Source organism: Spermophilus citellus (assembly GCF_964194105.1).
Source record: "Spermophilus citellus genome assembly, chromosome: 5".
Taxonomy (NCBI): Eukaryota; Metazoa; Chordata; class Mammalia; order Rodentia; family Sciuridae; genus Spermophilus; species Spermophilus citellus.
Window position 1 is genome coordinate 165,312,533 of NC_138186.1, and position 22,427 is coordinate 165,334,959.

General features: G+C 38.9%; 1 protein-coding gene across 4 annotated transcripts in view; it reads left to right on the forward strand.

Moving 5' to 3' along the window:
* TULP4 (TUB like protein 4) overlaps positions 1–22,427 on the forward strand; it is a 215,071-nt gene that overhangs the window by 56,773 nt on the left and 135,871 nt on the right. For all 4 annotated transcript variants that reach the window (XR_014022153.1, XM_081295460.1, XM_081295458.1 and 1 more), the window contains one exon: positions 3,032–5,255. Coding sequence is in view for 3 of the 4 variants with exons in the window: in XM_081295460.1 (XP_081151586.1) it covers positions 5,004–5,255 (252 nt within the window). In the remaining variant the exon portion in view is untranslated. The remainder of the gene's footprint in view (positions 1–3,031; positions 5,256–22,427) is intronic.

Below are 22,427 nucleotides of genomic sequence, written 5' to 3' on the forward strand. Positions count from 1 at the left end.
GCCACATCCCCAGTCCTTTTTTGTATTTTTATTTAGAGACCGGGGATATTGCTAAGTTGCTGAGGGCCGTGATAAATAGCTGAGATTGGCTTTGAACTTGCGATCTTCCTGCCTCAGCCTCCAGAGCCTCTGGGATTATGGGCGTGTGCCAACACACCCTGTACTACTATAGAGATTTATCCCATGTATCTTAATATAATTATTTAAGATTTTACATGAAGAAAGTTAGATATCAGTGGTTTTCAAACGTTTTGGTAACAGGGCCCCTTTATACTTACAAAAATTATCGAATCCTTCAAAAAGCTCCTGTATATGGTTATCTGTTGATATCTACCATATTAGATATTAAAACAAAATTTTAAAATTTACTAATTCATTTAAAAATAATACATTAAGTGTTATGTAACTATTTTGATGAAAAGTCACTATTTTCTAAAATATAAAAATTATTTGAGTATTATTTTACATTTGGCAGTTATTTCTAATGTCTGACTTAAAGATGGCTGGATCCTCATATTTGCTTCTGCATTTAATCTGTTGCAATATGTTGTTTTTGTTTTGTGAAGAAAATCCAATTTTGCAGATATATAATAGAAAAAGGAAGGAGTATTTTAATAGTTTTTAGATAATCATGGAATATTTTTCTTTGATATTAGACCCAAACTCAACAAGTTACAGTTTCTTAAAGTTTAGTTACAATATAGATTTTGAAATATATCAATGAAGTTTTCATACTTGGTAATATTAAAATCCATTTGTTTCTTGTGCCTTCAATGAATCTTTTACTCAGGTGCAATTTTTATCACCATCACTGGTCATTTAGAATATATTGGTTTACCAAGGATGTGACTCTTCCAAATATTGACATGGCATATTCCATTTTGTGTTGCTATAAGGAAATACCCGAGAGTGAGTACTTTATAAAATAAAGAGGTTTATTTAGCTCACTGTTTTGTAAGCCAAAAGTCCAAGATTGTGTAGACCCATCTGGTTGGCCTCTGATGAAGGCTGCTGGCTGCATCATAACGTGGCATCTGGGATCACATAGCAGAAGTGTGTGTGAGAGATCTCATGGTAAGAGAGGAGGCAAGAGAAAGTGGGGCGGGGCCAAGCTTTCTCCTTTACAGCAAGCAACCTGTTCTCAAAAGGAGCTTAACCACTCCTGGGAATCTAACCCACTGAGGGAGACCTTCGTGAATCTCTCTGCAAGGGTGATTATGACCCAGTCACTTCCCGCTAGGTACCACCTCCTAGCGATCTTACCACCTCTCTGGACTGCCACACTAGGAACCAGCTTCCAGCACATGAATCTTTGGGGACAAGCCATATCCAAACCACAGGAGCACACAAGGAAATAAGAAATGCAGAAGAAAAAATTCACATTTATTAGTATCACCCCCAATTGGGTGAGGAATGTCTTTAAGTTTGGGGGCTCTGTCAATAGTGACAGGTACTAGTTTTTCAAAAATTATGATTTTGATTTGAAAGCTTTCCTTTTCTTTTTAAAAAATATTTCTAGTTACAGATGGAACAATACCTTTATTTTGTTTATTTAGTTTTATGTGGTGCTGGGGATAGAACCCAGGGACTCACACATGTTAGGCAAGTGCTCTACCACTGAGCCAAAACCCTGGCCTCAAAAGCTTAGTTTTTATGGGGCAACAAATCTTGTTATCTGTTTTCCTTAAGGCGATAGGCTCACTTTGTTTGTAGTTAAGAAAATATCTGTCAAATACTGAAGTCAGAATTACTATAATTCTCATTCAGTCTCTTTAGTAAACCTGAGTACCATGAAAAAAAAAATGCATATTGCAGCTTAAACTATTGCAAAGGTGCTTTTCCTTCAGATTACCAAGTACTTCAGTGGTCTTTAGGAAGTGCTTTATGTGCACGTATTATTTTAGAATAAAGAATATAAAAAAACCATGAACTCAAGGGTCAGTATTTAATTATAATATTTTTTACTGCTTCCAGGTGTGGGGGCAGGTACATGTAATTCCCAGTTTACAGGGAGGCTGAGGCAGGAGGATCCAGGAGTTAGAGACCGGGCTGGGCAACTTTGTGAGATCTTGTCTCAAAAAATCCAAAACAAACAAAAACAAAACAAAAATGTTTTCATTGATTGAGAACATTGGTAACTGAAGCTAGCTTTAAAAAGAAACATGGACTGCTGGTACCCCTCTCCCTTGATTTGTGTTAGAGGGAGCAGTTTGACCTTTGTTGTTTTGTAACATCAATTCAAATATCAACATAGGGAAAAGACAAAGAATGTCCTAATATTATTATGAAAATAGTTTTCAGGATCTTGCTAGGACTTGGTCCCATAGGCCAGTGATACTCAGAGCTGGTTCTCTGACAAGCAGATTTCACATCTCCTGAGAACTTGTTAGAAATGCAGACACCTGGGCTTTGCCCAAGCCCTTCAGTGTCTGGGGAAATTTACTGCTGCATTTTAGAAAGGTCATCTGAGGGCAAAGTGGAATGGGGACAGGTGGGGAAAATAGCGACAGTCTTGCAGCCTCTGCAGAGGTGTGATGAGAACCTGTCCTTCAGGCTGCTAGAAGGAAGGAATGTAGGATGGATTTCTAGAGGTAGATTCTCTAGGGCTTATTGCTAGTTGACAACTTAAAATCGGAGAGAACAGCTGTGGTTTGCTCTGAGACTTACTGGCAGTTGGAATAACTTGCATGAGCATTTTAGAGTCCTTTTTGAGAGGTTTCCTTAAACAATGACCGGGACCTCTGAAGGGGTAAAGTCTTCAGGGTCCAGAATTTTAGAAATAAGTGTGTATTGTGAAAGAAGGGAGGTTATGTTTTCATTCACATATGCCCAGCCACGGATAGATTTTCTACAATGGTATGTGGTATGGTAGTCAAACCCCTGATGTTGTATGTTGAAGTTCAGTAAGTAGCTTCATTTAATAGATGTGAGGGTAAAGATGGGCGTCCATTTTCAATTATTGTAATTACTCTCTTAGAACTTTTATTCTTCAGTATTTTAAAGTTCTTTTATATCCTTTTTTGTTTTACAGATTTGTAAGACTCCAGGGCCTTCAAGACGTGATTAATCTGATGGTTCCTGAAATAAGTGGAAAAACAAAACTTCTAAGTGCCAGTTGAAGAGTGTGTCTATGTATATTTAAAACCTCTGTGTGCACACATTTACACGAGAAGACAGGCTCATTCTTGTGTACATTCAAGAGTTTTACAACTGATGAAAATTAATTTAAGAATCAGATGGAGCAACTTGACACCACTGGGCTCAGGTGCCCGGGGAGAAACACACATCATTAATGGCCAATTTTCCATATGGTCTTCACGGGTAAAGAAAGTTTGCAAAAAGAAGAAAAAAAAATTGCACAGATTAATACTCAAAAATACCTCTCCAGTTTAAAGAAGAAACTAAGTGAGAAGGTAACCAAGGGAGAAGTAAGAATTCAAACCCTGCAGATGGAATCATGCAACATTTTCTGTACTTTATTTTTTATTGGATTTGGTAATTTGAACAGACTTTAAAATTCTGGACCGAAAAGTAACTTTGACTGTGGTTGTGGCTAGAGGAAAGGAAATTCAGTGTAATGAGACAAGTCTGATCAATGAACTGATTCCTTTTGCCTTTTTTAGTTAATTATATTGAGGAATTTTAATTTATTATTTCCCTTTACCTTTTCTGTATCTATAGGATAGTATCTTAAAATAGCGATTGAAACCAATAATTATCAAATAAATATCCAGGAAAACCCAAGCAAAGCTTCCTTTTCCTTGGACTAAAGGTGTGGAGACAGGCTCTGGATGTGAATAGGAAAGCAGCCCCTCTGCAAGGCGCAGGGACTAGGACGTTGTATGGTGCTGGCGACCTCAGACTGGCCTGGGCATGTGCTTTGAGGGATTGCCCTATTGAAACTAAGAAGACTTGCATATGAGGGAAGATTACTCAATGTATTTAATTCTGACATTAATTGTTTTTTCATTAAAATGGAAAAGTATGTGATCTTCAGGAGCAGAAAAGGGAAGAAGTAACGAGGAAGTGGGGAAGGAGTCCAATGAAAGAAGCAAAATCCTGCAGTGTGACTCTGCTTTGTCAGCAAGAGGAATTAGTACTCACACAAAGCAAACACTGGGTCCACTCTAATAGCTTTAGGCCCTGACTCTGCTGAAGGAAGGGGCTTACTTTTCAGCCTCTATGGCACTGAGGGGGGCGCCGGCTGGTGGAGGAGTTTTTCTAGGGAGCCCTGCGTTCCTCAGGGACACAGGGCCCAGCTTTGCAGTAGGAAGTTTCTGGTTCTGAACATTGGGGAAAAGAGTGATTTTCTTCCTAAAATTTGGACTGCTGTCTGCACAAATTCTGGTCTGCTTTGCACGATTTGTGTGCCTTTTTTTCCCTTTATGCAATCTTTTTCAGCTTTAGCAGCAGAAATTTGTCTAGTTTGGAAAACATGCCAGAGGGTGGCTTCAGAAGGAAGATGATCCTGTATGGTCTGTCACTGCATCTGAACTTTTGAGTAGAAATAGAAAATACCAGCTAGAGGGATTCTTAAAGCCTTAAGTTACTTGAAATCTATGTATTTGCAACCCTTTGTCTCTGGAATCACATTACACAAAACTGGAATCTCAGGCTGAACGAGAATAACCAAGTTGAGTAAAAAAGAAGAAAACTCTTTTGTTTCTTGATCACCACTTATTAACAAGGCTCTTTCTCCAAAGGATCAGTGTGTTCTTCCTCTAAGGACTTAAAAATAAAAATGGACCCCATGTTTTTTTAGGCATAACCTTTTCTTAGCAGACTGCCATCATCTTTTATAGAGGAATTTTTCACTATGCATTTGGTGGATCTTTATAACATACTGACCTTCTGATTAGCTCCAGGTCAGTCTTAAAGGGGGAAAAAAGCAACACAAACCAATCATAAAAATAAAATAAATAAACCAATGAAAGAATTTGGTTTAAAATTTCCAGCATTAAGCAAGCATTACTTTTTAAGTAAAACAATTCATTGAAAAAAGTATGTATGCAGCGGTGGAACATGGACCTGTGCTTTGCAGTGACTCCAACATCCTCTGTTTATCCTGGAAGGGGCGTGTCCCCAAGAGTGAGAAGGAGAAGCCTGTGTGCAGGAGGCGCTACTATGAGGAAGGCTGGCTGGCCACTGGCAATGGGCGAGGTGTGGTGGGCGTGACTTTCACCTCCAGCCACTGCCGCAGGGACAGGAGTACTCCACAGAGGATAAACTTCAACTTGCGGGGCCACAATAGTGAGGTGAGCTGTGGTTTTGTTTTGCTTTTTGCCTGGTTACTTCCAGTAGTCTTTCGAGTCCCCTAGACTTGAAAGTTCCTTTGCTTCAGTTTCATAGCTTCCAGTGAGATTTCACACCATGAAATTGGTTTCCTGTGTTCCAGTTTGAAGGTACCAAGGTGGACTCAATTCACAGTGGCCTGTGTCTTCCCTTATGGGTCACTTATCCCTAAAGAAGATCACTTCTTGATCTCCTCTGTGTGTCTTGAGAGTGGCTGCTGCTTGTCTGAAAGTGTCCAGGCATTTGGATGATGCCCTGTGGGTGTGTTGGATAGATGATTCTGTTCTATCTCTTATGTTCCTTTTCATGACCTAGACAGAATTGCTTTCTGCCATGACCCTGTGCAAAACTGACAGTGTGAAAATAAAAATGGTGCTGCTTTTATATTGTACAATTAACTCCTGCATCTTTCTGGTGATGGTTTAACACCTGACTTTATTTCATATGCTTGGAGGTGACAGAAGTTATTACTGGACAAGAGCCATAGTTTTCACCTCTTAGGTCTTTTATATTGAGGTTATTATGCTGTGATTTTGTATGTATAGCTTTCCCTGGTATTCTGAAGCACAGGGACATTATCTGTGAAATTTATTCAACCAACATTTACTGAGTGCTTAAGTTTCAGGCACCATGTTTAAAAGAACACCATGTCCGATGTTTCCTTGCAATGTGTACTTGCACAGCTCCTTGACAGTATTCCTGCTTCACAGTCACTAATTTATTTGGATGTTTTCTTATGAGGAATCCATAACAGTTTCAGGAGCAAGAATATTTTCAAAGTATATATCCATTCAGGCTGCTTAACAAAATACCATTGACTGGGTGACTTATAAACAATGTAAATTTATTTCTCATAGTTCCAGAAGTTGGAAGTCAGAGATGAGGGTGTGAGCACAGTAGGTGGGGGCCCTCTTCTGTGTTGCACAATAATAGTTCCTTTTTTTTTTTTTTTTAAAGAGGGGGAGGGAGGGAGGGAGGGAGGGAGGGGGAGAGAGAGAGAGAGAGAGAGAGAATTTTTTAGTATTTATTTATTTTTTTTTTTAGTTTTTGGCAGACACAACATCTTTGTTTGTATGTGGTGCTGAGGATCGAACCCGGGCCGCACGCATGCCAGGCAAGCGCGCTACCGCTTGAGCCACATCCCCAGCCCTAATAGTTCCTTTTTGATAAAAGACTGGTAGGGGTATTTCTGGGGCCTCTTAGGAGAGCACCAGTCTTTTTCATGAGGATTCTGCCCTCATGACCTAATCATTTCCTAAACCTACCTTCTAATTACTTGGGGGCTAGGATTTAACATATAAATTGAGGTTGGGGGTACAAACATTAAGACTGTAGTAATATAACATACAATAAAGTGCAATAATCTTAAGTGTACATCTCAATAATTATATGTTCAGTTACCCAACTAGATCAAGATACAGAACATTTCCAGCACTTGTTACAGGTACCTGATGGCCAGTCCCAGACTTTACACTATAACAAAATACCTTAGAGTGGGTAATTTATAAATAATAGATTAGTGCTTATAGTTCTCAAAGTTGGAAAATCCTAGATCAAGGCTCCAGGAGGTTTACCAAATATGTCTAATGAGGGCTGACTCTCAGTTTCATAGGTAGCACCTTATTTCTGTGTCCTCTGGACATAGTTCCAGGGTGGAAAGCATCTTCAAGCCTCTTTCACAGGGGCACTAACTTCATTCTTAAAGGCAGAACCTATATGACCTGATCACCTCCTAAAGGCCATACCTCTTTTTTTTTTTTTTTTTTTTTTTTTTGAGAGAGAGAGAGAGAGAGAGAGAGAGAGAGAATTTATTTATTTTTTTAGTTTTCGGCGGACACAACATCTTTCTTTGTATGTGGTGCTGAGGATCGAACCCGGGCCACACGCATGTCAGGCGAGGGAGCTACTCTTGAGCCACATCCCCAGCCCCAAGGCCATACCTCTTAATACCACCACCACAGGGAGATTAGTTTTCAACATGAATTTTGTGGAGATATAGATTCAGGCCATGGCATACCTCTGTATTCTGCGTTACATTCTCCCTGTATATGTTTTCTGGCTTCTTTTACTCAGCAAAATGTCTGAGACTCACCCTTGTTGTATTTGTTCTTTTTGGCTGATGTTAGTTTTCCACTGAGGAAGATACCACAATTGTTCCATTCTTTTGTTGGTGGGTATTTGGATTGCTTCCAGTTTTCAGCTATTATTACTTGAGCTGGTATGAACATTTGTGGGCACTGCATGTCCTTTCATGGACCCAGGCACCCAGAGGATGGAATTTCAATCATAGTGTTGGCATCCTTTTAGGTTTAATAGAAATAGCCAAATAGTTTTCCAAGATGGTTGTACCATTTTATGCCCCATAGCAATGTACGAAAGTTTCAGTTGTGCAACCAGAAGTATTTTGAGATTCTTTTTTCCAGCCTGAATTTAACTTACTAAGAAACTTCTTTTGAATTTGAACTTATCTTATTTTTTTTTAAAAAAAGCAAAAGTACAGGGAATTATGTTTTATAGACACACTTCCATACTTAACTATAGTGGGTATATGCACACATGCACATATGTATATAGATATCTGTAATTTGAAGTAGATACTCTCTTAAAAGATATGGTTTTCTGTTGGTGTGTAATGCACTTTGTTAGGGTTGTAGGACTGATACTCTTGGGAATGCTGCTCACTGGTCCTGCCATGGTGATTCTTTAGGGCCAGCAGGAGGGCATCTGCCATAGCTTGCAGTCTTTCTGACTTTCTGAAGAAGGGCTCCTTGAGTTGGCTGTGCCTACCTCCACTCTAGGGAAGAAGAGGAGTGTGTACTAGGTATGTGAGGTTAGGTGGTAAGATTATAATCTATAGATAGTAGTCTGACTGTTTAACCATTGGAAGTATTTTGAGTGATTTTTTTTCCACTGTATATTTTGAATTTAATTTAATTTCTGTTCTTTGTATTAGAATAGGTCCCATTTATGAGTACCTGCTAGGTAGGTTTCCAGGATGTGAGACTATCAATACTAAATCTAGGGAAGTCCCAGGCAAGCTGAAACAATTGGTTATCCACTGCCCGGTGCTTAACTTGGCCGGAGGACCTTTCAACCTGTGCCTGTGGTTTCCAGCCTACTCCTGGTCGATAGATACCTTTCTTTCCTTTTACAGGGAAGAGTACTCAGATGCATAGGTGCTAAACAACTTGCTTAAATTCGTGCAGTTTACATGGAAGACAGCTGGAACTTGAATCCAGGGCTCTACTGTTCTCCTTCAACTTATCTATATTTTCTTAAAACTTGGGCCGAATGCAGGTCTCCAATCCCTTATTCATAATTGTGAAATCTATGGGCTCTGAAATGGGAAGTTTTTTTATAACTCATTTAAGAGCAATGTCTGACTTAAACATAAGGCCTTTTGTTGTTGTTATATTTTGTTTTAAATCATTACTCCTCATTTCAGCTGCAGAAATATTTATGTTTTATTACAAAGGCTATCTTGACCTACTGGGGTAGTTGGATAATTGATGGAATCTGCCTTGTATTACTTTTCTAAAATTGCAAAAATTCAGAATTTTAGAACTTACCTGTCTGCAAGGAGTTTGTATCCGAGATTGTGTACCTGTATCTTCATGAAAAGAAAATTTGGGTTTTATCTATTTTTCATATTCAGGAAAAATGACATTTAAGTCATCTCTGTCCATTGCCTAGTTACTTGATCTTTACTCCCCTTCTACCACAACAAGCAAAATAACCCTTGTCCTACCTGATTTGCCTTAAGAACTTTATTGAAGGGACTGTTGCAAGATTTTCATTATATTTCTGGTCACAGAATATAATTGAATTGCAGACGTCAGATCAAATAATCTGCTGATTTCATAACTAAATTAAAAAGGAAAAAAAATGAAGCTGAATGGAAGATAATTTGTTTCAACCACAGCTAGTATGTAAAGTCTGTTTTGTATTATGTATTTAGCAAATGTTACTTTTAAACATTTTTGAAGTTATCTTGTAGATAAACTGAATCTGAAATTAAATCCTTTGGTAAACGTTTGTGTCTAGCCTGGTGTTTCTTACATTTGTGTGTTCCGTTGTTATAAATTTGCAGTAAGTGAAAACCTAAATAGAGTAATTCTAAATATTTAAGAAATAGCTTCACATTGAAACATATGCTGACGGATTTTGAGAGATGGTCAAAATATGTCCCTTGAAAGCAAAGGGGCATATTCATAAGGCGAAACAAAAAAGAACTCTCAGAAAAGACAGTCCACAAGACCAACTTCCCAAATTAACTTTATTTGAAATTTGTGATCAGAAAAAGAAAACATACACAAATAATTTTTTTGGTCAGTCTTTCTCCTGAACATTTGATAGCAGCATTCTAGAAGAGAGATAGGTGTACCTGCTGAAACTCTGTGGGACATTTCTTCATGATTGTCGGAAGTGACACCTTCTTAGAGTTATTTGCTCCTTCATTGTAAAGCAGGGTAACATTTTTCATTTTTGACTTTTAAATAAGTCTTACCATCTGGGCTTGATGGCCCACACCTGCCTGCTCTCTTTATATCAAAGAAGACATTTGGCATTTGTTTTTTTAAGGATTGGCTAGCTTCACTTAGCATAATCTGCTCTAATGCCATCCATTTCCCTGCAAAATCCATGATTTTGTCGTTTTTTAGTGCTGCGTAATACTCCATTGTGTATAAATGCCACATTTTTTTTAAAAGAGAGAGTGAGAGAGAGAGAGAGAGAGAGAGAATTTTTAATATTTATTTTTTAGTTCTCGGCGGACATAACATCTTTGTTGGTATGTGGTGCTGAGGATCGAACCCGGGCCACACGCATGCCAGGCGAGCGCGCTACCACTTGAGCCACATCCCCAGCCCCCACATTTTTTTTTTTATCCATTCATCTATTGAAGGGCATCTAGGTTGATTCCAGAGTCTAGCTATTGTGAATTGTGCTGCTATGATCATTGATGTGGCAGTATACCTATAGTATGCTCTTTTAAGGTCCTCAGGGAATAGACCGAGAAGGGCGATAGCTGGGTCAAATGGTGGTTCCATTCCCAGCTTTCCCAGGAATCTCCATACTGCTTTCCATATTGGCCGCACCAATTTGCAGTCCCACCAGCAATGTACAAGTGTACCCTTTTCCCCACATCCTCGCCAGCACTTATTGATGTTTGACTTCATAATGGCTGCCAATCTTACTAGAGTGAGATGGTATCTTAGGGTGGTTTTGATTTGCATTTCTCTGACTGCTAGAGATGGTGAGCATTTTTTCATGTACTTATTAATTGATTGTATGTCCTCCTCTGAGAAGTGTCTGTTCAGGTCCTTGGCCCATTTGTTGATTGGGTTATTTGTTATCTTATTGTTTAATTTTTTGAGTTCTTTGTATATTCTGGATATTAGGGCTCTATCTGAAGTGTGAGGAGTAAAAATTTGTTCCCAGGATGTAGGTTCCCTATTTACCTCTCTTATTGTTTTTTTTTTTTTTTTTTTTAAGAGAGAGTGGGAGAGAGAGAGACAGAGAATTTTTTAATATTTATTTTTTAGTTCTCGGTGGACACAACATCTTTGTTTGTGTGTGGTGCTGAGGATCGAACCCGGGCCGCACGCATGCCAGGCGAGTGCGCTACCGCTTGAGCCACATCCCCAGCCCACTTATTGTTTCTCTTGCTGAGAAAAAACTTTTTAGTTTAAGTAAGTCCCATTTGTTAATTCTTGTATTTAACTCTCGGGCTATGGGCGTCCTATTAAGGAATTTGGAGCCCGACCCGACAATATGTAGATCGGAGACAACTTTTTCTTCTATCAGGCGCAGAGTCTCTGATTTGGTATCAAGCTCTTTGATCCATTTTGAATTAACTTTTGTGCATGGTGAGAGAAAGGGGTTCAGCTTCATTTTGTTGCATATGGATTTCCAGTTTTCCCAGCACCATTTGTTGAAGATGCTATCCTTTCTCCATTGCATGCTTTTAGCCCCTTTATCAAATATAAGAAAGTTGTAATTTTGTGGATTGGTCTCTGTGTCCTCTATTCTGTACCATTGGTCCACCTGCCTGTTTTGGTACCAGTACCATGCTGTTTTTGTTACTATTGCTCTGTAGTACAGTTTGAAATCTGGTATCGCTATACCTCCAGATTCACACTTCCTGCTTAGAATTGCTTTTGCTATTCTGGGTCTTTTGTTTTTCCATATGAATTTCATGATAGTTTTATCTATTTCTACAAGAAATACCGTTGGGATTTTGATTGGCATTGCGTTGAACCTGTAGAGAACTTTGGGTAATATCGCCATTTTGATGATGTTGGTTCTGCATATCCATGAACAGGGTACATTTTTGCATCTTCTAAGATCTTCTTCTATCTCTCTCTCTAGGGTTCTGTAGTTTTCATTGTATAAATCTTTCACCTCTTTTGTTAGGTTGATTCCCAAGTATTTTTTTTTTTTTTTGAGGATATTGTGAATGGGGTGGTTTTCCTCATTTCCATTTCAGAAGTTTTGTTGCTGATATACAGGAATGCCTTTGATTTATGCGTGTTGATTTTATATCCTGCCACTTTGCTGAATTCATTTATTAGTTCTAGTAGTTTCTTTGTAGACCCTTTTGGGTCTTCTAGGTATAGGACCATGTCATCCGCAAATAGTGATATTTTAAGTTCTTCTTTTCCTATTTTTATGCCTTTAATTTCTTTTGTCTGTCTAATTGCTCTGGCTAGTATTTCAAGGACTAAATTAAATAGAAGTGGTGAGAGAGGGCATCCCTGTCTTGTTCCAGATTTTAGCAGGAATGCCTTCAGTTTTTCACCATTCAGAATGATGCTAGCCTGAGGCTTATCATAGATTGCTTTTACAATGTTGAGGTAAGTTCCTGTTATCCCTAGTTTTTCTAGTGTTTTGAACATAAAGGGATGCTGTACTTTGTCAAATGCTTTTTCTGTATCTATCGAGACGATCATATGGTTCTTATCTTTAAGTCTATTGATGTGGTGAATCACATTTATTGATTTCATTTATTGATTCATCCCAGGGATGAATCCTACTTGATCATGGTGCACAGTTTTTTTTAATATGCTTTTGTATTCGATTCGCCAGGATTTTATTGAGAATTTTTGCATCTAGGTTCATTAGAGATATTGGTCTGTAGTTTTCTTTCTTTGAAGTATCTTTGTCTGGTTTTGGGATCAGGGTGATGTTGGCCTCATAGAATGAATTTGGAAGAGCTCCTTCTTTTTCTATTTCTTGAAATAGCTTGAAAAGTATTGGTATTAATTCTTCTTTGAAGGTTTTGTAAAACTCTGCTGTATACCCATCTGGTCCAGGGCTTTTCTTGGTTGGTAGTCTTTTGATGGCTTCTTCTATTTCTTCCTTTGTTATTGGTCTGTTCAAATTGTGTGTGTCTTCCTGACTCAATCTGGGCAGATCATATGACTTAAGAAATTTATCGATATCTTCACTGTCTTCTATTTTATTAGAATATAGGTTTCAAAATACTTTCTAATTATCTTCTGTATTTCTGTAGTGTCTGTTGTGATATTGCCTTTTTCATCCTGTATGTTAGTAATTTGAGTTTTCTCTCTTCTTCTCTTTGTTAGCATGGCTAAGGGTCTGTCGATCTTATTTATTTTTTCAAAGAGCCAACTTTTAGTTTTATCAATTTTTTCAATGTTTTTTTTTTTGTTTGTTTCAATTTCGTTGATTTCCGCTCTGATTTTAATTATTTCTTGTCTTCTGCTATATTTGCTGTTGTTTTGCTCTTCCTTTTCTAGGGTTTTGAGATGTAGTGTGAGTTCATTTATTTGTTGGTTTTTTCTTTTTTTGAGGAGTGAACTCCAGGAAATGAATTTCCCTCTTAAAACTGCTTTCATTGTGTCCCATAGATTCCGGTATGTTGTGTTTGAATTGTCGTTTTTCTCTAAGAATTTTTTGATTTTCTCCTTTATGTCTTCTGTAACCCATTGATCATTCAGTAACATATTGTTTATTTTCCATGTGATGCAGGATTTTTCCTTCCTTCTTTTATCATTGATTTGCAGTTTCATTCCATTATGATCAGATATGGTGCATGGTATTATCTCCACACCTTTATATTTACTAAGAGTTGCCCTATGGCATAATATATGATCTATCTTTGAGTAAGATCCATGTGCTGCTGAGAAGAACGAGTATCCACTTGATGATGGTTGATATATTCTATATATGTCGGTTAAGTCTAGGTTATTGATTGTGTCATTGAGTTCTATAGTTTCTTTATTCAGTTTTGTCTGGAGAATCTGTCTAATGGCGAGAGCGGTGTGTTGAAATCACCCATAATTATTGTGTTGTGGTGTATTTGACTCTTGAACTTGAGGAGAGTTTGTTTTATGAACGTTGCAGCCCCATTGTTTGGTGCATACAAATTGATAATTGTTATGTCTTGTTGGTGGATCTTTCCTTTTAACAGGATAGTGTCCTTCTTTATCCCTTTTGATTAACTTAGGTTTGAAGTTGATTTTATTCGATATGAGTATGGCTACTCCTGCTTGCTTCTGAGGGCCATGTGAGTGGTATGATTTTTCCCAACCTTTCACCTTCAGCCTGTGTATGTCTTTTCCTATCATATGAGTCTCCTGAAGGCAGCATATTGTTGGATTTGTTTTTTTGATCCAGGTTACTAGCTTGTGTCTCTTGGTTGGTGAGTTTAGTCCATTAACATTTAAGGTTACAATTGAAATATGATTTGTGCTTCCAGTCATGTTCATTTATTTATTTATTATAGTTTGGCTAGTTTTTACTTTTTGGTTATTTTCCTCCCCCTTTACTGAGATACCTCCTGCTGTTAGTTTTGGGCACTATTTTTCCATTCCTCCTCTGTAGAATTTTGCCCAAAATGCTTTGCAGTGCTGGTTTTCTGGCTGCGAATTCTTTTAGCTTTTGTTTATCGTGAAAGATTTTAATTTCATTGTCAAATCTGAAGCTTAATTTTGCTGGATACAGTATTCTTGGTTGGAATCCATTATTTTTCAGCGCTTGAAATACATTGTTCCAGGATCTTCTCGCTTTCAAAGTCTGTGATGAAAAATCAGTCGTTAACCTAATTGGTTTACCCCTGAATGTAATCTGCCTCCTTTCTCTTGTAGCTTTTAATATTCTCTCCTTGTTCTGTATGTTGGCTATCTTCATAATTATATGTCTTGGAGTTGGTCTATTACGGTTTTGGATGTTTGGGGTCCTGTAGGCTTCCAGGATTTGGCAATCCATTCCATCTTTCATCTCTGGGAATTTTCTAGGATTATTTCATTTAATAAGTTGTCCATTCCTTTGGTCTGAACCTCTGTGCCTTCTTCTATCCCAATGACTCTCAAATTTGGTGTTTTGATGAGATCCCATATCTCTTGGATAGATTGCTTGTGAGATTTAAGCATCTTTTCTGTGTTGACTATATTCTTTTCAAGTTGATAAACTTTGTCTTCATTATCTGATGTTCTGACTTCTACTTGATCTAATCTATTTGTAATATTCTCATTAGCGTTTTTAATCTGGTTTATGGTTTCTTGCATTTCTAAGATTACTGTTTTTTTTTTTAAGATCTCTATCTCCTGGTAAAGCTCATTCTTTGTAGTTTGAATTTGTTTGTTTAGTTCGTTTTCAAAATATACTTTCAATGCTTGGACTTGCTGTCTCATGTCTTCTCTAATATTCCATTCCATCTGAGTTAGGTATGCCTTGATTTCTTTCCCTATCCATGTTTCTGATGCTTCTAGGTCCTCCTGTAGATTTAAGTTGTCCTGCATTATCTGTAATCCTTTTTTCCCTTGTTTTTTCATGTTGTTCACGTTACTTTCCAGCTCTGTTCGACTGCTTTGTAACTGCTTTCTCCTATACATTTGTTTTGGCTTTGTATATCTCTGTTGTCTCTCCTTTGTGGTGGGAGATTATGCCTAGAGATGTTGGGCTTTATTGTACTTTAGAGCTGATTCATTCAATTTATAAAGGGCTTCCGGATTCTGTATGCATATAGTAATTTGTTGTTTGTTCTTAGGACTTTAGGTTAGGTGCTATGAAGGTATAAGGGTTAGTATGTCTTGGCTACTTTAGAAGGTTGCTCTACTGAAGGGGGATATTAACCGTCGATTGGATCAGGGTGTTGATAGTAGCTAGGTATTTAGGAGCACTATAGACAGCCTCGAAACATTCACCTATTTGCATTTAGACAGTTACATGTAATGGAGGACGTAATGCTTGGGATGAAAGTTGGGGAGAAGGGGAAGGAAGGTGCTCTTGAAAAGAAAGAAGGAGAGAGAGATAGATAGCATAGAGGAGAATGGAAAGAACAATACAACGTGGAAGGGGAAAGAAAGAGGGAAAAGGGGAGAGAAAAAATAAAATAAGAAATAAAATTAGGTCTTAGAGATCCATTTTCTTCTCTTCCCGTAGGCAAAGCTGTGCCCTCCGGGCTGAGTTTTGCCCTCAATGTGTCGACAGCAATCCCTGTAAGGCGGCTCCTGGGAGTCTCTCAATCCTGTTGGTCCAGAGCTGTTTCACTTCTTCGGCCCCTCCTCCCCTTCCTCCTGCCAGCCAGCCAGGTCCTGCTCACCGGAGGCAGTTCCCCAAGGATCTGGTTACACTTTCAGCCCCACCGAGTGCTCTATTTCCCTAATGACTGAGCACTCTCTGTGTCATTCATCTAAGCCCCAGTGCTTTGGAGCTGTGGTCTGGGAGTCAATAGTTTAATTTTTCCTGACCCCTTTGGTGGGCACGCCCTCGGGAGCTGGTGGCTAAGACCTTTGGTGTCGCCACTGGTGGTAATGAGAGTTGGGGGTCGAGGATCCCCTCTGCTTCCCTCAGCCCCTACAATCACGACCACTCCGCTGGCGGTAGGAGGAGTTGGGGTTTGGAGTGTCCTCTGTTTCCCTCCGCCCCTACCGTCACGCCCTCTCAGTTGGTGGTTGGGGGAGTTGGGGGTGGGGAGTCTTCTCTGCTTCCCTCTGCCCCTACAGTCACGCCCTCGTCACTGGCAGTAGGGGGAGTTGGGGGTCGAGAGTCCTTTGGCCCTTACGGTCACGCCCACGGAGAGATTTTGAAGTTTCCCGGTTGTTTGTATCTGGTGTGGGTGGGAGTCACACACCTGCTAAAGTGGATTCCGCTGGGAAGGACTCTCTTTGGCCGAACTTTGGTGACTCCCCCTCTCTGCTATGGCGGGCCCCTGGCTCCTTGCCGGAGTGTCTGAAGGGAGGGGTGGAACTGGCTTGTCTCTGGTCTGACTCAATCTCTGGTTTTAGTTCCCAGTTCGCTATTTCATAAAGGCTTGGTTAGATTCCCTTCACGTCGAGTTCGTGGGGGGGGCGGGGGGCGTTCGCCAAGCCGAGCGGTTCGGGGAGCCGTTTGCCGGGCGGGCGGGGCCGTTCACCTATAGTGTACATGCACCACTTATGATGTACATGTGCCATTCTAGTGCTTAAACTCATTTAACTCTTGTTTCCATTTCAACTATGATTTTGAATCTTATTTTTGTCATCGTTTTAGAGGTGAGGAAACTGAGGTATAGAGGTAAGTAGCTTGTCCAAGGTAAGGCATTTCTGCTGACTGACAATGAAACTGAACTCAGAAAGCCCTCACATTCTACACTCTTAGCCACTATGCAATTCGGCCTCTTGGAGGACTTCTCCTGTTTTTATCATGATGTCTTCATTTAGCATGTAGTCCTCAAGATTGTTTTCTGTAGTTTAGTTTATCCAAAGGATAAGCCTTCAGTGCCTGATGTTGGGAGAGAATTACCCAGGCACATATATCTCATGGCTCTGAGGGCTGTGTCTGGCCACATGGGTGGGAGTGGGTATTTGGGGGCTGAACTGTTCTGGATGTAGCTTTTCACCTGGGCTCACTGGATTCAGCTGGGCTCAACCTCCGCCTCCCACAGTACCTGAAGCCTTGTATACGAGCCTTTCCAGGGATTCTTCTCATGGACATCTCTCTGTAGGACTTCCTCTAGCCTTCCTCTGTTCTTCCCTGCATTTTCTGTCTTCAGATGTTGTGGTTTGGCATTATGGTTTTTTTGACTCTTGGCACCAAGTCTGTGTTTGTGTTTGCTTATGTGTACCTTCTTGTTTGAGGCAATTTCCAAGAGAAGGATCAGAATAATCTTCATTTTGATATGAAGATTTGATGTGATCAGAAGCTAAGGTATTTTTAAAAAATATCTGTTAAGGTATTTCTTAAAAAAGGTTCTTTTAAAAAAATATTTATTTTTTAGTTGTAGTTGGACACAATATTTTATTTATTTATTTTTATGTGGTACTGAGGATTGAACCAGGGCCTCGAACGTGCTAGGCGAGCCCTCTACCGCTGAGCTACAACCCCAGCCCTTAAAAAAGGTTCTTAAAGGCATTAAATGTAGATTTATGGGCTGGGGATGTGGCTCAAGCAATAGCGCGCTTGCCTGGCATGTGTGCGGCCGGGGTTCGATCCTCAGCACCACATACAGGGATGTTGTGTCCACCGAAAACTAAAAAATAATAAAAAAAAAATAATGTAGATTTATTTCTCCCAAACAAAAACAGTATATAATGGAATTAGCTTTTATTAAGAAAATAGAATTTATCAAAAATAATGGCACTGTTTATTTTTTCCTTTAACAGTTTGTTTTATTTAAATACTTTTTCTCTTAATAGAAATCAAGGATCAAGACTGAAAGTAACTTAGATACATGGGAAGGAGCTGTTTCCCAGGTGAGATTTTGCAGGGGAGAGTGAGAAAGGGTTGTGGGTGTAGGCAGTAAAGTTTTTTGGTAATGACCTCCTAGGAAAGCAGCTTTAGGTTGCATCATGTCAAGATGAGTGTGAAGATGACTGCTGATGTCACAAACAAATATTTCCGTAACTATATAGTCAGTGTTTGTGATTGATTCACAGATGAACCCCTGTGAGATCTTGAAACAGACGGCTTAGGTTTGAGCTGAGCTTTCTTTGATGTTAGTCAAGTGACTTACTGTCTTTATGTGTGGCCCCATGACCTGTGTGGTGATATTATCTACCTCCTGAAGTGTTTGGGTGATGGAAAGATCCTTGGACAGAGGGCATCAGAGTCTCTGGAACAAAAGTGTTAGTTCTTGCTAATTATCATATGACTCACTGTCATCCTTAGGTTTTTCACTCCTCTGCATTTCTTCCCATGGCTGGAACAGGGGACCCGTGGCCCTTCTGCTGAAGAGGGGTCTCCTGATTGCTAAGTATAGGAATAGAATGTGAGGTGTGCAGCTGGATGGGAGGTGATCCAGCCGAGCTGGAAGCTAAGCACGTGTGTCCATTTGGGATGAGGGAACACTGGGCATCTGTGTGTCAGTTGCTTATCTCCAAGGCAGCAGATGCTGGATAGCAACTGTGTGGAACCAGCAGTTGTGCATGAGCCACCCACAGGCCCTTCGACAGCAAGGCTTTGAGGCCTAAATGCAAAAATGGATCCGTCATGCACTGGGCAGTGTGCATCCTTTTTTAGTAGGGGTTTTTGTCTAGATGTCAAAGCCATTTCCCTGGGATATGGTATATAATGGGGTATATATAGAGGGCACTGGCAGGAAGAATGTGAGAATCTATAGTGTGTGGCAGTTTAATATTTCTTTTTTTTTAATTTTTTTTAGTTGTACATGGACACAATATCTTAATTTTGTTTATTTATTTTTGTGTGGTGCTGAGGATCGAACCCAGGGTCTCTCATGTGTAAGGCGAGCGCTCTACCACTGAGCCACAATCCCAGCCCTGCAATTTAGTATTTCTACTCCAGTTCACTCATGCACTTGACTCTGAGCTTCCAAAACCAACAGGCATATGCATTTTGCACAAAATTACACTGCTGGGTGTTTTTATTGTACCTGGCAACCTACATTTGACGTGTTGTTTTTTCCACTTGGCCTAGTTAGATTTGGTCTAACAAGACACAGAGGAAACTATCTCTATCCTTGAGACCTTTCTTTATCCTGAAATAATCTTCCTACTCAGGCTCACTTCTACCTATTCTTTTTCTCCCTGCATATAAGCCCTATAACAATGTGGAAAGTAAAAACTGGTTCTTTTGCTTTGTTTTTCTCTTTCTTTGCTTCTTACAATTTTAGGCTTTAAGGAAGTTCACTAATCAGAACCTTAAAATAGAAAATAAATAGCCTTGGAAACACCATCATTCTTAGTAAGGTCTGGTTTGTGAGTTCCTTGGTAGTAGAAATCAATGTTTAATGACTTTTTTTCTGACAATATGAGTTAATGTTTAAGACTTGAGAAAATGATTTTATTTATACAGAAAAAAACAAAAGTAAAAATCATCTGTTATCTCTCCATTCACTTGATATTTTCACAATTTCTGATTTTATTTTTTTCCACTCTTTTAGGAAATTTACTATAGATGGCATTTGTGATTAATTAGAGAATTATTTAACATGATCGAAGAGCTCTCTTGTCTCCTAAGTCTTAAATTTTTATTTCCCCTTAATTATGTTTTTATAAAACCTAATTGTCTAGGGGGTCAGGATCTTTAATGTAAACTCACGTTTTCCTTTAGTACTGACATACTTGATTAAGAAATCAATACCTCTTGCCAGGCTTGGTGGTGCATGCCTGTAATCCCAGCAACTGGGGAGGCTGAAGCAGGAAGATCACAAGTTCAAGGTCAGCCTCAGCAATTCAGCAAGGCCCTAAGCAACATAGTGAGACCCTTCTGTCTCAAAAAATGAGGTGAGGGGATGGGGAAGTGATTGGGTGGTTAAGCTCCCCTGGGGTTCCGTCTCTGGTACCAAAAAAAAAAAAAAAAAGTAAACAGCTCTTAAAAATTATTATATTTTAAATCATCTCTGTGCAAAAGAAATGCAATATTAGCCACATAAATAGGAGCTGCTTTAAAAAATAAAAACTGGTGAAATTAATTTTAATTATATGTAACCCAGTATATCTAAAGTATTATCGTTTCCACATGTAATCAACATACAAACCTAATAGACTGTTATATTCCCTTTTCTTCCCAGTACACTTCAATCTTGGTTAGCCATGTCTTAAGTGCTCAGTTGCCCGATGTGGCTAGTTGCTACCACTTCGGGCTATGAAGTTTTAGATAGTTTTTCTTTTTGAGAAAGGCGGTGCAGAGATCACTAATGCATGTCTTAGAACCTTGAATAAAAGCATTTAAAATACTTTTTATTTGGAAATTATACTTTGATAAAAGTTGGAGCAGAGTACAAAATCATTCTTATTCAAATTTACCTGTTGTTAACATTTTGCCTTATTTATTCTATCTTATATACTCATGACTACCTCCCTCCCTTTTTCTTTCAGTGAATAAATGTGTGCATTTATGTGTGTGTGTGTGTTTTAGTCAGGTTTTTGCTGCTGTGACTAAAAGACCTGGCAAGAACAGTTTTAGAGGAGGAAAAGTTTATTTTGGAGCTCGCAGTTTCAGAGGCCTTAGTGACATTTTTAGAGGACTACCCTTCCCCCTTTCTAATAGAATGTTCTGTATTTTGGATTTGTCAGATTCTTTTTCTTTGTTAATAACTTCATTTAGTCATTCTCAGTCAGAATATTAAATAAATGATGGATAGATGGCCAGCTCCATTCTTTGGGACTTGAGACTGACATGCTGAGGGAAGAGTGTGGTGTAGAGGGAAGCAGCTCAGGACCACCAGGAAGCAGGGACGCACACTTAACCACCGAGTCACATCCCCATTCTTTAATTTTTTGTTTTGAGACAGTGTTCTGCTCAACAAGGACAAAATATAAATATATACCCCAAAGGCATGCCCCGGGAGACCCACCTCCTCCTGCCACACCCTACTTGTCCACAGTTACCACCACGTTAAACAGGGGATTAATTCACTGATTAGGTTAAGGCTCTCATAACACAATCATTTCACCTTGAAACTTTCTTGCAGGGTTTCACACATGAGCTTTTGGTGGACACATATCTAAACTATAACATACATCATATACCATATGGATCATTGGAGAGGATGCGTCTGTGTCTGAAATACTTCAATGTGTATTTTCTAAGAATAATAATCTCTCTCACAGAAGCATAGTAGACACTAACCAGCTTCAGGGAATTTGTCATTGATTTAACATTCAGTTACTGTCCATATTCCACTTTATCAATTGACCAAATAATATCCTTTGTAGCTTTTCCTATACAGGATCAAGTTTAGGACCATGTACTTAGGTATCTTTACACCTTTTTAATTGGAAACAGTCTCAGTTTTTCCTTTTTTTTCTTTAATGATATTGACATTAAAGAGGATGACCCTTCCCTCTTTCTAATAGAATATTCTGCATTTTGGGTTTGTCTGATTTCTTTTTCTTTGTTACGAAACTTGAATTGATTCTCAGTCAGTCAGAATACTACATAAATGATTTTGTGTCCTTCTCGGGGTTCACATGGAGAGACACACAGATATCTGCCCTTCATTAGTGATGTAATTTTGATACCTGGTCAAAGTGCTTTATGTTTTGTCTGCTGTATAGTTAGTATTTTTTCCTGTACATTTGATAAGCAGTCTGTAGGGGGTACTTTAAAACTGTGAATATCTTATTCCTTATCAGAATTTTCCTCTAGTTTACGATCCATTGATGATTACTCCTTGAAACCTTTTTTTTCTGTAGTGGTTACGCATTGGAGATTTATGCAGCTGGGTATTGCTCAGTAGTAGAGCACTTTCCTAGCAAACATAAGACCATGCTTGATTCCAGGCATGGCAAAAAAAAAAAAAAAAAAAAAAAAAGAGAGAGAGAGAGAGAGAGAGAAGATTTTTCCAGTTCCAGTATTTCCTCCATAGAACCTGGGCAGCTGATAGCATGTAAGTAAGCAGAGCCCCATTCTCCCCTGTTTATCCCTCTTTCCCTCCTTTTGTCTAATTATTCATTTACCTATATATTATCAGTATGAAGTAATGGATTTTATTTTTTTCTCAATTATTATCAACTTTAATTATTTGGATCCAGGTTTGACCAGTGGAAGCCCCTTCAAGCTGGCTTATGTGTCCCTTTGGTGTACCCTGATCAAATTGGATTAATATGATGTTCCAGCCTCAGTTTGTACTCCTGCTGCTGCAAGTCTAGAAACTGTCATTTTTCTGAAAAATCATATTATTTTTAGTTGGAATGTTACTAAAAACCAAGATCTGGATGTGCTCA